The sequence below is a fragment of the Stegostoma tigrinum genome, chromosome 28, assembly GCF_030684315.1.
Source record: "Stegostoma tigrinum isolate sSteTig4 chromosome 28, sSteTig4.hap1, whole genome shotgun sequence".
In the NCBI taxonomy this organism is placed as follows: domain Eukaryota; kingdom Metazoa; phylum Chordata; class Chondrichthyes; order Orectolobiformes; family Stegostomatidae; genus Stegostoma; species Stegostoma tigrinum.
This window is the reverse complement of record NC_081381.1, coordinates 16670854-16688222: the sequence shown is the minus strand read 5'-3', so window position 1 is coordinate 16688222 and position 17369 is coordinate 16670854. Positions and strand designations below refer to the sequence as shown.

The window sequence follows — 17369 nt, the reverse complement described above, 5'->3', positions numbered from 1 at the left end:
ACCCCAAAGCCATCGCCAGTAAAGCAGACAAAGTTTGCTGAAATTTGACACTACAAAACGGCTAGGTGTTTGACTTAAAAACACCATTAAATGAGCAGATTCCATTTGCTCACTATCATCCTTTTGCAGTCTGATCTAATGTCTCAGATAATGCAAAACGAAAGCTCATTCTTTCATTCACCACTACATCAGACCCTGACAACCCATCTCAGGAGCAAGGTGGGCTCATCTTGAGTGTGTACGGGCAACAGCATAACTATGTTATTTTGTAAAACACAATGCTAAAATGTCATCAAATTTATCTACTAGTTATCAGCTCAGCAATTTAGAGCGGTTAAAATTGAAATTAAATTAGTTAGTTCAGTGGCTTTCTGAAGGAAGAACATCTTTTAACAAATGGAAAGAAAATACAGGAATGAAAAGATCTATGGGTCATGCAGATTCCCTGAAAATCTCCAAAGGCTAGTTAAATGTTTTTCTTGGAACGGTTGCTTTCTTTTTAAAAATGTGCCGACTTATATTCAGGTGCATCCCTTAAGCAGCCATTCTAGTTTTTTCTTATTCATTCACAGAATGAGGACGTCGCTGGCCAGGCAGCATCTATCACCTATTCCTAATTGCTCGGGGGCAGTTAAGAGTCAACCACATTGCTGTGGGTCTGGAATCACATAGGCCAGGCCAGGTAAGGAAGGCAGTTTCCTTCTCTAAGGGGAATTTGTGAACTAGATGGGTTTTTCCAAAATGAACAATGGATTCATGGCCATCACTAGACTGTTAAGTGCATTTTTTTTAAAAAATTGAATTCAAATTCCACCATCTACTGTGGTGTGATTCAAACTCAGGTTCCCAGACCGTTATCTGGGTCTCTGTATTAACAGTCCGGCGACAATACCACTATGCCATCGCTTCCCCTTACAATGTTAAGAACACACATTTTAAACATGGAGAACGCAGTATTAAACTTTCTTGCATTTGCCCAAGGGTTTAGATCGTACAATTTTTAAATAAGCAATTGTAATGATCAAGAAATGCTTCATTATGTCTGGCTATGAGCAATGCAGTTTTCACGGAGAATTTGGAAAAATCACAATCTGGTAAAACGGAATCCATGGTAGTGGTCTCACCAACGTAAGATAATTGAGTTCTCTTAGGCGTCTCCTCTGACAAGGACTGTGTCAAATTAGCTGCTGTTTTCCCTATAACAGTGACCACACTTCAATAGTATTGGTTAAAAAGTGCTGAGATGCCATGGTGCCATGATGGATGTTATATAAAGTCAATTTCCTGCTTTTTGCATGCAAACATTGGAGACTGATACTTTAACTTTGTTTTATTCGATCCACATACTTGCAGAGTGTGCTGTCGTTTCTAGGAATATTGGGTACCTTGGAGCAGCAGACACTGAAAGTAGATGATTTACTTGATTTCTTATGGAGGAGTGAGTGTACTGCCGAGGGCCCAATGCAGAAATCTCTGGCCTTCCCCCGACTTCTCTGACAATGATTACAACCAGCGCTACAACCGAGCCTATTCTTTCCTTCCTAGAATTGAGCATCGGTAGGAAGGCTAGAATTTATTGTCCACTTCCAACTAGATAGTGGAGAGTTGACTTCTTAAACTGCTGCGGTCTGTGTGAAGGCACTCCTTCCTGCTATCACGGGAATGTATGCATGTGAGAGCACGAGAGAGCATGCCTGTGTTTTGAGGGAGGTGGGGGGGGGGGGGGGGGGAGGAGGAGTGGCTGGGATTTTAATCCAACCACCATGATAAAACAGTGATTTATCTACAATCAAGCTACGCTTACTGCTCTTGGCCTTCTAACATCATACTTTTCCATCTGGCAGTATAAATCAGATTCTCTTCTTTAAAGAATCACATCAGTTGTGGAATAACTTGAGCAGAACTAGAAATCTGGATTATCAAAAAATGCTATTGGTATTCAGTGTTTCAATTTTAACAATCCACAAATCAAATGTGCATAAGTAGAATCAATGTTCCCTTATTATCTAGAGATACAAATTATTTTGTTAATCCAAAGCTACTGAAGTAATATCTATGATGTATTTTTTGGGCTGAATGGCTTATTCTAAAAAAGCAAGATTGATATTTTCCATGTCAGTTTGGACGTAGCCGAACATTACACTCCAGGTGAGAAATGTTCAACTTTACTGCAAGGGTAAGGAGGTTAGTTTACTAACTTTGTTTACCTGGGAATCAAAAAAGTTGATGGCTACTGACTTAGTCTACATGGTCTAACATGGAGAATACACAATAATGTGATGTAGTGACATGACCAACTTCAATTTGTGCAGTGTATTTAACATAACAAAACTTATGAAACATGACACAGACCACACTGGTTATCTGCTTTAATGTCACCCAAAGACACATTCAAAGTGGTGGGTTTAAATTAACAAAGACAGACAGAGAGGTTTGGAGGAAGAATTCCAGAAATTTGGGTTTGGCAGGTGAAGGTGCAGTGACCAGCAGTAGAGCAAGTAAAATCTGAATGCTCAAGAGGTCAGAATTGGAGAATCTCAGATATCTCTAGAGAGATTGCAGGCAAAGATAGAGATAGATAAGACAATGGGGACATTTGAAAACAAGGATGAGAATTTTAAAATCAAAGACTTACCTACCGGGATCTAATGTACAACAGCAAGTATAGGGCTGACAGGTGAAAAGGATAATCTAAATTGCACAAAGTTTGGATAAACCCAAGTTTATAGATGTAGAAGAATATGGGAGTTGGTTAGTAATGTATTTGAATAGAAATATCCAAAGGTATTAACATAGTTTGCAGGGTTTCAGTACCAGATAAACTGAATAATCTGGGATGAGTATACAAATAGGAAGGTTTAGAGGGACACAGGCCAAATCTTGGCAAACGGGACTAGATTAATTTAGGATATCTGGTCAGCGTGGAAGAACTGGGCTAAAGGATCTGTTTCCATGCTGTAAATCTCTCTGACTCTCTGATTCAAAAGCAGAGTTTGGCAATGTTATAGGGGTGGGATTAGGTGGTCTCACAAGCAGTACATACACATTACTCAACACTTATCTTGAGGCTGAATTGTGACAAGACTGGATCTGTTTTCCTAACAGCACTGACACTGTGTCTATCCTTCATGGACTTCAACGGTTCAAAAAGACAGCTCAACACCACCACCACCTTTGAGGGTCAATAGGGGTGTACAATATATGGAATACCCATATCCCATGAATGAAGTAAGTGCATTCCCACCCAGTTTGATGAGAGAGATGCACTGCAGAAGAATGGTGCATTTAACTATCTCCAAAGCAGTAGGTACGTCAACAGGATGAGGACGGTTAGTTCACTTTTATCTACAGTTTGGTTCAAAACTATCACAGTCAGAAAAAATGCTGCTTCAGTAAAGTTCTAATTTGGCCAGATATTCAGGTCAGCCAAGGTCCACTTTTCAAAACCATCCACTTGAGGGATGAGTTTACGATGTCATTTACACGATCACTTTCGGGTTCAGTCACATCAGTGTTACTTTCCTTTATTCTTCAGAAACATTATTTATTTCAAAAAGTCAGCCTTTTGAACTAAAGTCCCATAGAGGACAAATTAAAACAATTAAAATATTTAACAATGAACCATGGCATGAAAAATCATGTAAAGATTCTTTCTCATTCACTTGTGGGATGTGGGTATTTATTGCCCAACCCTAGCTGCCCTTGAATGGAGTAGTTTGCTAGGTTATTTCAGAGGACAGTTGAGAGTTAACCATATTACTGTGGGTCTGAAGTCACATGGAGGCCAGGTGAGGTGAGGGCGGCTGACTTCCTTCCCTGAAGGACATTAGTGAGTCAGACAGGTTTCTCCGAAAATCAGGAATGGTTTCACAGTCGTCAACAATTCAAGATTTTTCTTAGTATTGAATTCAAGTTCCATGGTAGGATTCGAACCTGGGTCCCCAGAACATTAGCTGAGCTTCTGAATTAATAGTTAATTAATAGTCCAGTATTAATATCACTAGGCTATTGCCTCCTCTCGATTAATCGATTAAAACTGATGCTTTGAAAGTACAAGGAGTGGAGATAGCTACTGATAATGGAAAAGGCATCATCCTTTCATTATATTGGTGAAAGTGGCACAGCTCAGTAGCCTATCACAAAGCTCTGGTTTCAAAATCACACTGGCATTTTCTAAGCCTCAGACTGTTGTGCTCTGGTATTCATTTGCCCATCTGTACTTGCATACGGAAGGGCTGCCAGCTGTAAAAACTGTCAAAGTAGCTGGAATTGTACTGGCAGGTAAGGATGTCGTCTATATTCTCCAAAACAATCTGCTTTCTACCTCATTTTATGTTGCACAGCACTGTTTAAAATGTTAAATATCTGGGCATAATCTGAACTCCAAGCTCTTCCTCTAACATCAAAAATCTGAACTCAAATTATAATGCTGTTTCTTGCTACAGATGTAGGCAATGGGGAGTTAATCTGTTTGGTATAAAAAAGAATGAGCACTTCACTGATATGACCACAAAACATTGGAAAATATTTCATTGCACTAACAATATAATTGTAGTAACTGCTATCATGTAAGAATCCAAAATATCCAAATGGAGACAATTCCCTTGGTCTTACTTGAGGAGGGAACAGTTTTGGTAGCGACTTGCATTTGTATTACAGTTAATTAATTAACTGATTCAAAGAGATCCCTATCAGTCTCCTGGGTCCCTAGAGGTTGGGAAATTTGAATTAGCCAATTTAATTGCAACACAATGAAAAGGCACAGGCCACACTTTCAGAATTTTATTCAGTTGTATTCTATTTTCAGAGCTAATACTTGCATCAAGAGAAAATTAAACTCTATGAATGCCTAGATGTTTTCTTAAGAAAATGGGTTTGTTATAATTGTAAGTTTCCCAGTAGTGGCCGAAGTATCTTAATGAGAAATAAAATGCTTCCTCTTGTGACCCTTTGTAAGTCACACTTTCTTGTTAAAAAGGAAGCAATCGTTTAATAAAATTTATATCTTGGTTGTCCTGTTTTGTTGTACCTAACATACTTCAGTTAAAGAAAGTCAAACTGCATAATTTCTGCAAAGCTTCTCAGATCTCTTCTCCTAAATAATTAGAAAAAGATCAAAACTAAATTAAGGAAATTGCTTAACTAATTTCACAGTCAGTTTGAAGTTTATGCTGATTAACACAAACATCTGTGAAAATACCTTGTTTGGAGTTTTAAATTAAAGCAACTGCAATTGTGCAGTTCTTGATTGGAAAAGAAAAAGACTTGTATCAATATAGCAATTCTCCCAAACTGATTTACAACCAAATAAAGAATTTTCTGAAGTGTAGTCAATGTTACAACATGAAAAACATGGCAGTCTATTTGCACACAACAAGCTCCCGCAAAGATAAATGTGACAATGACCTGATAACATGCTTATGTGATGCTGAGAGACATGGATACATGATCATTGCTAATCATTTCGGACTGGACAGGATGTGAAATTTCTTCACTTACAGACTTGTGAATCCTAACAGTCTCTACCCTAGAAGTGAACGGATGCTTGATCACTGAATATTTAAGTCTGAGGCAGACCAATCTTTGATATCTTGAGGAATTAAGTGGTATGTGAATGGTCAGTAAAGTGAAATTGAAGCCAAAGGTCAGACATGAGCGAATCGAATGGTACAGCAGGTTCCACAAGTCATTTGATTTACTTGTGCTTCTACTTCTTATGCCTACTAAGTAGATATTTATTTACTGAAAAAGACAGACTAACAAAATGATGTGTAGCAAATCTATGGACCAACCTTTTGGTTAAGGAAAGCAGGCTTGGGCTACAGGAAAACTTGATTATTCTATTGTCATTAAAATGAAATGGATTCCACGTTTATTTAAATCTATGGTAGACACAATTGACTAGCTCAACTGTGGAATGACAACAAAACCAGTGACTTACAATTTAGCAGGAAAGCACAGATAATTACCATCTGTCTGACTATTAATAAAAATGAGAAATTCTGTACTACAGTTTAGATTCTAGTTGATAAGAAAATGAAATACCTGATTCAAGATTCAGGGTAATGTACATGGGATAAATCCACCTCATGTTTTCTATTTAGTTTCTCAACGACAGAGTAAGGTCCCAATAATGACACATGTATTGTATCTGCCTTCATCCGTTTGATTTTCTGGCAACCAAATGATCGGTCCTGTCCACGTGTATAGCTCAATCAGCAAGATCCAAATTTCTGCACTGAATCCATGAAGTAAGTTCACATTTCATATTAGCCTGCGCAGTTCAGCAATTTTCACTGATAAATGGGACTGTGAAATAACAAGCTGATTTTCTAATGGTGTACTGAGACACTTACCTAAGTGTTGAATGTGCTTTCTTGAGATTTCCTCCTACGCCCTGCAACTGTGAGGCCTGAGCTAAGCAATTCCTGCAAGTGGGAGTCAAGAATGTGCATTCTCAACAAAGGCAAGTGCCTTCTTCTGCACTTACATAAATGTATTAATCATCCCAATTTTATTAAAAACCTTTTCTTAAATAAACAAAATTTTACAGCCATGATTTTTTAAAAAAATGACATTTACATGCTAGAATCCAATGATGAATAGGTATCCAATGCGAGTTGCCAAGGAAACAAAATACTGAGTTTTAAAACTAGACAGCTCATCGTTGAGCACCGAGGGTATGTTCTAAAATCAGGAACCTTATTCATGGCACATGTGAATGTGTTCATGTCCAGTTCAAATATATTATGCCTGATGCCTTTCCATTTTATGAAACATATATCTGCAAATTACAATCATTTCAGTATATTCAGATTCCCTTTATTTAACACAGCTTGCCTATTGTAAATATAGCAACTATCAGCCCTCACATGCAGTGTGTTCTCATTATTGTGCACTTTTACACAAGAAAGCAATGGATAAAATGAGCAGCACTAAGTTGCAAAAAATATTGGTGTAAAGTAATTTCTATCAGTTTTGAACTTGCATGACCATGTACAACGCTGAATCATAACTACTTACACAATTTTAATTCAATCTGGTTACATGCCATTCTGTAAAATGTGCAAATAATCATTTGCACACAATTGGTAACAGAATGCTTTTCAACCTGAGTCTAATAACTTGTACATTAAAATATCACAATGACCACATTGCTTCACACATTCTCAATCTGTCGTTAAGAAACGGAATAGAAAAACATGAGGTGGATTTATCTCATGTACGTTACTCTGAAGCTTGAATCAAAGCCACATTTATAACGCTTGCATTTGTGCGGGTCATACTTTGAGCTGTTAACATGAACTAGAAGGGCAATAATGCAAACTATATTGCATATCAGAGCCTTATGTTACAATACTAGGGTACAGCATCTGCTTCATTATGCCAGTATTTCAGTGCAACCTGGGCAGAATTGGTCAAATCAGTGCAAAAGGTCACATCTGTGTGTGAATGAGTTACATTTTGGAAATCTTCAACAGTTGGATCAAGACCTGCCCACAGAATGGGCCACATCCCAGGGCAACATTGCAAGATGCTGATGATTGTGTTGGTTACAGAAGGATCTCAAAGTTCAGTTGATTTTCATACAAGTACAGGGTGCTAGTGGGAACATTTAGAAATCTTTTAGTGTCAAAGAACACTTCATTAACTAAAAAAGCCAACAAAATGAAAGTAACAAATAATTTAATAGCTCTATAAAGTAACTTTGAGTAACTTTAAATCATCACAGATGGAGGACTGGACTAAAATGCTTACTTTTGTCGATAACCCTATTTTCAACTGTATTCATTAAAGTTGATCAGTTTACCATAGTACACAGAGGGAAAACATGCCATTTTATTGCATTGTATGACATCAGTGATTTGAGGCAGACTCTTCACTTGTGGTGTGCAAATTCTTGTAGTAGGTACCTGATTCATATGACCATCTCTGAGCAACTTTAAGCGCATACTTAACTCTAAAGCTGAAACTCTATCTCCCTGTATTTAAGACTTATAGTATCATTAAGCTAGTGAATTACATTTATTCTTCACTGATGAGGTGATCATAGAGGTGTTGCACTGATGTGCTATCAGACTCATTCAAGTTATATTCTTTCACCATTGCTGTATCATATTTACAAATATTTCAGCATGCAGATAAATACATGGGCAAGATGACAACGGCTAAAAACTCTTTTGGCTATTAATGTTCATACTTGTGTCAACTCACCTTGATGTAATGGATCTTGCTGATGTAGGTGTAAGTGCGAATGTATGTGTGAATGCTGGTGATGATGTGGCGTCACATTGAACATCTGCAGTCTTGTAAGTGGGTCATTTGCAAGAGATGCCATGCGTTCAGCATGTATTCTTTCTGCTGCCAGTCTATCAGCGTAAGACATTTCAGGCCGCAACTGAGGGCCTGCAAGTGCAAGTCTTTCTCTTTCTAGAGGATTCAATCCATGGTGGAAAGGAGGGAATGGATGAGCTCCAGCTGTTGGTTGGATTGTTAATGCACCATGTCTAGCAAATGGATCCATAGGATTAGCAGCTGGGTGCAGTCCGTCCAGTTCAGGTGGCTTAACCTCAAAGCCTGGCTTCATCCTTTCACGGAACTCCCTTTCACGAATCTCTCTCTCCCGAATCTCTCTCTCACGTAGCTCGCGTTCTCTCATTGCAGGGTCAGCGCTGTAGAGGCTTGGCATATGGTAAGCCAGGATTGGATCAGAGGCATTTAATGGAACAAAGAATGGATGGTTACGATTGGTTGGAGACATGACATGTGGTCTTGCATATTCACTGAGAGTCCGTAGTGCTGGAGTGTCTGGTCCAATGTATGGAGGGACAGCTGCAATGGTGGTGGGCGGTGGTTCAAATGAAGGCCTTAAATGAGCTGGCCCAACCAGTTGAGATTCTGCCATGCGTCCCTCATGGGAGGAGCTTGAAGCTTTCTGCAAAAAGAACAGGAGCAAATTATAACATGGGGGTGAGAAAGAAAATTGCAATCCTGAGAATCTGAAATGAAAACAAAGTGTGCTGGAAATATACAGCTGGTCAGTCAGTGCAATCTGCTCTAATGGTTTCCCAGTTATTTATACCATTAACTCACTTTCGGTACCAAACCTATCTGTCGATTTGTTTTCTCTTGCATATTCTTTAATTTTTCTTTTGCTTATTCATGCAGGTTGAAAATTCAGTTTTACAACATTGACCACTTCTAATAATTGCCAATATTGGACTTAAGATGATAGAGGTCAGAGAGTAATTGATGATATTCTTTTTTATTTCTAGACTGACTTCATCAACCTAAAAGCCAGCTGTACAAATAAAACAGACCTCTGGCAACCATCTTCAATATATAGTAATGAGAAGAACAACTGTATTGGAGGAGGATTATTGCATAAAACCTTTTTTTCAGCCTCTGTTTTTACTAAGGGGGTGGGAGGAAATCAGCTTATAGAATGCAACTATATGTAATTTTCTGGCTTATGCATGGGCAAAATAAGTTGATGCAGTATAAATAAATAATATGGGCAGTCAGTGGTAAAAGTTAGCCATTTGAATTTCTGCCTCTGTCCTTTTCATAATGTTTGTTTGTCTTCCATGAGATTCATCTGCCAACTTTTTCTTAGGTAAATGAGCAGGACGATTGCTATGCCTTTACCAAGGCAGTCCGGTAGAAAATGCATGACAGTTCCCAAGATGAATCACCCCACTATCTTTCCTCGTCTTCTGGAGATCGCCTGCAGCTTCCGAAAATCTACTGAACATTTAACAGGTGTTTAACTGCTATAGTGCCATTACATTATACCACCACAGACGGTACTACAGTGCAGCAAGAAATAGACCACTTAGCCTAAGGGGTCTTTACTGATGTGTATATTCTACATAAACCTCTTCACTGCACCCATCCACATAATTTTTGAGTACTTTCTCAATCATACACGTGTCCAGCTTCTCTCTAAATATATCTGTGCATTTTACCTCAAATACCTCCTGTGATACTGAGTTCCATATTGTATTCCTTCTCTACGTAAAGAGGTTTCTCCTGAATTCTCAAACTGATTTATTAGGGACTTCCCAACATTTCTGCGCCCCTGTCCTCGTCAGGAACAATTAAGCTGCTCTGAAGAGGAATGCTTACCGCTGCTCTTTCAGCTTCCCTCTCTCGTTCCCGTTCTCGTTCTCTCTCCTTTTCTTTTTCCTTTTCTTTCTCTTTCTCTTCTCTCGCCTTTTGCTCAGCTTCCCGCCTAGCCTTTTCTATTACTTCTTCCCGCTTCTTGGCCAGTTTTGATCCTTGCAGTGGCACAAAGTACAAGTCTGATCGTGCACAGGAATTGTAACCACGATCCAAGTGTTTGATGAACCTAATACAAAACAGAAATGACAGAAAAATTGAAGCATCTTCAAAACAAAACTATCGAGTCCTTTTCACATTCTATTCTGCAGTATGCAAAGAGTAGATTTTCAATGGGAAAAGTTTTACAGCAACAATTACAGTATTCAGAATAATCAAGTGAAATTAAAAATGCTCATTGTGTTTCACTTTAAAATCTAACAGTATTATAGAATGCAATAAAAATACCTGGCTGACTGACTGGCATGGCTTGGTGCACTAACAATTGTTGGTTCTGGAGATGGACTCCTGTTTGGTGATGGAGGAGGACTGTCTGGATCCTCTGGTTCATCCTGTATTTCCTCTTTAATCTGAATGCTCGTCACTGTGGCAGGTGGAGTATTTGTGATGTTCCCAGCAGAACACATAGATGTAACGATGGAAGCTGTAGGCTGAATGGTAGAGATGGGCGCAACACTTGATGTGGCAGATGCTGATGATGAGGCGATGGTAGGAGCCCCTGATGGGATGAAAGGATGCTGGGCATATGGTGGCTGAGAAGGAACAGGGTGCGATATTGCTTGAGGATGAGGTGCAGTCGCTGGAAGGCTCTGAGCTTGGGTTAATACTGGGGGTTGAGCAGAAGGAGGTTGAATCTGTTGAGTTTGAGGCATTAACTGCAATGGAGGTGGATGAACAGAGGGAGTGTGATGGGTGGAAAGGGAGCTCAATGGTTTTAAAGCTGGAGGGGGTGGTAAATTTGAAGGCATTTGTGGGAAGGGAGGTGGTCCCGCAAGGTGAGTTGGTGGTTTATGTGACTGTGGGTTAGAAACAGGAGTAATTGGTGTTGTGGGGGGTGGCTTAATGTGAGGCATAGTCACAGGGGCAGGTGGCAAAGGCTGCTCTCTTGGAGGCTGTGACTGCGGTTGAACTTGGGAAGGTGGTGGAGGCTGTGCTTGGACTTGTGTAGGAGTGTGTTGCTGTGAGTGTGTTGTAGTTGGCCCCTGGGCAGAAGCCTGCTGTAGCTGGGGCTGTGGAGGCTGAGGGTTGATTGAGAATGGCGGACCTTGGAGTTGATGCTGTATGAGAGACTGAGCTTGCAGTGAATGAGGCAATGGTTGCACCTGAGTGTGAAGCTGAGGCTGTGTCTGGGGAAGAGGTTGTGACTGAGGTTGCAACTGCTGCTGAATTGGAGGATGTGGTGATGTTAGTCTCTGGGGATGAAGCTGTGGTGTAGGCTGCAGAAGTGAATGGGGAGGTGTCTGACTTCGAGGCTGTGAAACAGGAGACAATTGTTGAGAAACTGATACAGCGCAGGATGATGCTGGAGGGGGCATTTGTGGTGGTTCCAGTTGTGCTAATGGCAAAGAGGCACATGGATTCTGATGTACAGGAGGCTGAGACTGTAATACTTGTTGCTGTGCAGAGGAATCAGAATCGCTCTCATTGTCCCTTGGGCTCGGTATACTTGGTGACGTGCTGCGATTGTCCTGATCAATATCCTTTGGATCACTGCTTCCTTCATCATTAACACTGCGGCTGTCAGAACTCTCTCCTTCAGAGGGTGAATTTGGTCTACTGATTTCCTGTTACAATAAAAAGATCAGTTATTAAATAATGTTTAGTGAATCTAACTTTACGACCATTACACTTAAGCATAATTTTGACCAACTTTTATCTGACATAAAGAATTGAACATGATCAGTGTCCAATTAGGTACTAATTTCAAATCATAAAGCAGAGCTTGGTGTCACAGTGCATTTGTTAAACGACCCAACATTTAATTAATTTTCCCAGTTTTGACTACATCGCCAGTATATATTCCATCATGATGGTGAGCTGACAATACCCACTTTATAAAAACAGGTGTTAAATCAGGTTTGATATTAGATGCCATGATATACAACTCCCAAATTTCCTAACTACAGATCCATGGATGCAACAGCAAACAGTAAGTTCAAGAATTGGAATAAACCACCAATCAATCCAGCCGCATGTTCATCTTCTTAAAAACAAGCATTTTTGACAATGTTTCTCTCTCTACAGATGCTGCCTACCCTGCTGAACATTTCTAGCATTTTCTGTTTTTATTTCAGATTTCTAACATTTGCAATATTTGGCTTTTGAGTATATGATTCAGTGTTATGCTGGTCCTGTTTTGTTGATTTAAGTATAACAAGGAGTGGGATTTCATGAAAATAAATTTAAGTATTCCTTTTCTGGATAGAGTTGAAAACCTTGCTTCCTGAAGCTTGTTGTCGAATCTCGCTGTTCAAAAATGCAAAATTAGAAATTCACAAAATCTTGTTCACTTACTGTAAAAATAAACTACTGCCTGTAATAATGAAGCTTTAAAACATCGTTAGTGGCATCAAAAATAGAGGCTCAAGCCCTTTGGTACTGTAACCAGCAACTGCTGCTTCTCCAACAAGAGTTTTATGGGAACAATTTTGAAACTGTGTTTCAGACTAATCATCGTTTGCACCATTTAGAACTCAAAAGTTAGCAATGTTAAATTTACTGCCTAGATTATAGGAAGAAAACAGAAATTTGCAAGCAGAAAACTGATCATATTTGTATTTGACTATTCATACCTACATTTTCAATAGGGGTTAAAATTTCAATTTGGGACTTTATATTCAAAAATACTTTTTATCAACATAATAGATACACTTTAATCAACTTGTCACTATACATAAGAAGTCATAGTAAGTTTAATTAACTCAGATTTATTTTGCGAAGCCAACGTTTTAATGCAAAAATGTTGCAGATGGTGGGCCTTTTCTTTCCATTAAACAATTCTGAAGCATTTCTATTTACCACAAGCTGCTGCTGCCGAATCTCACTTTCTGTTCACCTGCAGACTCAGGACTTCACCCAAGTCTCCAGATTGAAATTTGTTTTTTTAAACAAAATAGCTAAGGAATGCACAATTTAAAATTTGGAACATAACCAACAGCAAGTTTATGTGGAAAATTAAAGTAGCATTTATAGTGATATCTAGACTCAACATGACTGATAGAAAGGAAAAAGGTTTAAGTTCAATTTTAGAAAAATGTCTGAGAACACTATTTCTGGATTTCAGTTAAATACTTTTACAACTACGCTCATCAGAGATGCTCAAGGTGATCCTGATCAATTTCAACATTTCAAATCTCTGTATAGCATTTTTCTTTGCTGACTGAAAACACAAGTACAGTTTATGTTCAAAATTGTTTTGCAGAATCCATTACGAGATAAACCTACAATTTTTCCTAACTTGAACAACAGATTGAGGTATGGCTTCATTTTTTATGTGGCTTCCTTCCTCTCTCTTGAATCAATTTAGTTATTAAGAAATTGCACACACTGTTGCAGATTCATCTCACACTTCATAATATGTTTTAGAAAATTAGCAACATTAATTCTAGAATTTAAAACAAATTATATCACTTATTACGAACTAACTATGTGAACTGACTCCCATACAGTTTATTCCATAGTAATAATACCATGATACTGGAGCAATTACAACAAAGTCTCATGCTACAACAAAATACAAATTATTACAAGACAGTGCACAGGTTGCTGACATTCACAGCATTATCACTGGCAATTCTGAATGTCAGACCCCTGCCACTTTTCCCTTGCTTACAAATCTAATTAACACATTCAATTTTGTTTTTAATAGTACCCATTCAGGTCACAACTACTGAGAGGAGTGGAAATGGGATTAAACAATCTGAATTAACCAACTTGCAGAAATTGTTACACCCCCTTCAAGTATATTATTGAACAGGATAAAAACCAAAAGAACATCATTCTTGAATTTTAACAGCTGGAACTAATGATGTGTCCAAATCAATAATGTAGTAATTGGTGGTCCTTGTTAAAACATGCAAAAATGAAGCCAAGAGGAAGACCTTGTGGTCTCTTGTAGTTTGCTGGCAGTTTAAAATATAATCTGTTATTTATAAATGTAGCTAATATTATAAATATTGGACTGCGCACTTTACCCAGCTTACCTACACCTTGTGGGAACTCCACCTTGAATCCTAAGGATCACTGTGTCTTTGGTTGTGACAGAGGATTAGATTACAGTAGAGAAGTTCAAAAGGTTGCATTTTAGTCAACTTAGCTTCCAGCAGTATTGCTCATGAAATATGAAGAACTATATGCATTCATCTCTCAATTGTCATTTTGTTTACAAGGAGCTTTTTAAATCAAATCTGAAGTAACATACCCAAGTTTTATCAAATTCAATACAGAATATTGTGAGACTGCCTTCATACAGTTAAAAGCAAATGTTTTCTTCTCTTATGTATAGATATGTATCGTTTGTCCAAGCTGAGCTCATTTCTTTCCATCTTACCTTTTTATGTTTTTGTTGAATTTCTTTGAAGATTATAAACTAAGTTGAAGCTTTGATCTACACAAGCCAGAGGATCCTAGAATCTGTGCACAGTTTAGTGAGATGATAATGTTGCAACAATTTGATTCAGCAATTCTACTTTGGGATAGATCTACTTTACTCTCTCATTTCTGGAAGGTGTCAGAATTAACTGTGCTTAAACAATTGGACAGAGTGCCTGGGTTAATGGCCCAATTAGGAGTCAAGTGTACATTTAAGAATGATTTGATTTTAGTCTACAATACGAGGGCAGCACATGATTGTGGGCGTATGAATAAAATTACTGTTTTGATTTTGACTGGTTGGAGAACAACAGTGAAAAAGGATGTCAGATTGACAACACAATGTTGACTCATTCAGTCATTTTGAGAAAGATCTGGTTCAGTCTTCTGATTCTGTCAGGGTTTACATTACACTCGAGGTAGCTGAGTCACGGTCAAGGTGGACTCAGGCTAGTCTGCATCCTTTGGGAATACAATAGAAAAACAAATTTCTAGGCATTTTTCACTTGACTTATTTGGTTTTTGATTGTTTCTCCCCTTTCTCTGGCAACCACATGGCATGTAGGTTGTAGGAGGTCTCCTGAGTTGATGGATGGGACAATACAACCTTGTGTGGAACAAGTTACATGTCCACTGTTTGCATTCAAAAATGTTACCACTGACTTCTAGGACCACGTAAAAAGTGGTGCACTGCATGTTTAGTAAAAGTGCAAAGTCAAACACAAATGAAATATGTAATGAAATCTGAGTAACTGATGATCATGTGACCAAGTATACATGCCTGTGTTTTGGACTTCTTTGCATTTAATCTTTCTGATTCTTCTGTATCAGAAGCAGCCTTTTCTCTTTGGCGTTTGGCACTCTTTGATGGCGATGATACATCATCCTTTGATCTCTGTGATGTAAAAAAGAATTTTCGAAACAAAGAACTAAAAACAATAATCTTTGTTTTAACTTAAGGCATAACGTCAATGTGCCTAAGGTGAGCAATAAGCCTAGGCCATTTTCTATTGCAGGCCTTGCCTGAACCTGACAAGAACCACTACCTTGATGGTGGACAGAAGTAGGATTTCATGTCATCAGGATCCTTCGTGGGGACTGCATGATGATGTCCTTTGACATCAAGTTGGGGTGGTTCGGGGGAAGGGGACCTTTTTTATGGTCTGGAGGAATACTCCCGCAACTCCCGAAATCACTGTAATTTCAAAAAAGATTTTCTGTTGGGCCTCTTCTGGTCAGTTTTCTCTGCTGGGTCCAACATTCGCAAGATTTTCCAAGTTCACTTTAAATTCACACCAGTGTCCTATCTGAATTTCAAGAGTGCAACTTTGCAGACTGCCAAGGCTACTGAGTTAAAGTGGCTACAGATGGGAGTAAGGTGTGAATGACAACTAAGAGGACCGAACTTTAAAAGGCCTGCACATCTCATTCTACTGTAAATTGCATTTTCACCAAAGCATATGGCAAAGGCAGAGCACCACCAACTGGAACACATATTATAGGTACAACTCCAAAATGTCTACTTCCCACAATTCCACAAGAATAATGATAACATACATAAAATATCAGTTATTTAATTGGTTGATTAATCTTTATAGCTGGATGGCTTCTTTCCCACAAAAATATTACATCGGGATTAATTCTGTGATTAATTCAGAATAGTGGACATCAATCAAGATTTTTTTCAACTGAGAAACAGATTCAATGCTCTATAACTAAATTTGTTGAATATTATTCCACTGCTTGTGGAATTAGCATTTACAACATAGCCTGAATCTACTAAACTTCAAAATGAGGCTGGAATTTGTTGAATTTTCAAAATATGGCCTATAAAAAAATTATTTAAGGAAAAAAAAACTTATTTTCTGATGCGCTAGATCCACAGCTTGCTCTCCACAATCCTAAAATGGTCTCTTAGATTCACAGAATTGTTATGGCACAATTGGAGGCCATTCAGCTCATCATGGCTGCACTGGCTCTTCAACCAAGCATTGTTACCTCGTGACAATCTCTTGCTTTTCTCTATACCTTTGCACAGTACTTTTATCTAAAAATTCAACGCCCTCTTGAATCCCTCAACTGAACATGTTGCCATTACATTTCCAGGTAGTTGTGACAATGTGATTTGTAACTGCTTTCACTACAATGATTATCAGAACATTACCTTACTGGATTTTTTCATAGAGTCTGCTTTGCTATCATTACTGGATGTGCTTGCAGCACTGGGAGAATTACGGCCGCTGGACCTGATGTCTTCATTGATAGGAGAGGTTCTACCGTCAGGGCTGGCTGTCTGCTTTTTACGACCACTGCGCAGTGAAGACATCTAATTGACAATAAAATCATTATTAGACTCACATGGATTGGTGTGATTAATAATGCAAAGGCACTTTTATAACAGTGTTAGGTTCCAATTAATATTCTCCAGTTAATTACTGGTTAACATTGGTGGTTGAGATTCCATTTGTAATCTTTTTACTTCTAATAAGAGAAGCTGTAAACTAACTGAAGGTGCAGGCTTCCTTTTTGTGTGTTCAAAGGAATTACACAATTATTTTACTAAGACCAGCTCATATAATTTGAATGCTTTGTTTAATCCTACTGTAAATGCTGTAATCACTCATCTTTTTTAGCCTGATACACTGTCATTTTTTTCA

General features: G+C 38.4%; 1 protein-coding gene across 9 annotated transcripts in view; it reads right to left on the bottom strand.

The window, feature by feature from the left end:
- rerea (arginine-glutamic acid dipeptide (RE) repeats a) overlaps nucleotides 1-17369 on the bottom strand; it is a 685623-nt gene that overhangs the window by 14247 nt on the left and 654007 nt on the right. For all 9 annotated transcript variants that reach the window (XM_048561799.2, XM_048561803.2, XM_048561804.2 and 6 more), the window contains 5 exons: nucleotides 16877-17038; nucleotides 15494-15607; nucleotides 10570-11906; nucleotides 10129-10351; nucleotides 8215-8935 (listed from right to left, as the gene is read on the bottom strand). In XM_048561799.2, coding sequence (XP_048417756.1) covers nucleotides 8215-8935; nucleotides 10129-10351; nucleotides 10570-11906; nucleotides 15494-15607; nucleotides 16877-17038 — 2557 coding nt within the window. The remainder of the gene's footprint in view (nucleotides 1-8214; nucleotides 8936-10128; nucleotides 10352-10569; nucleotides 11907-15493; nucleotides 15608-16876; nucleotides 17039-17369) is intronic.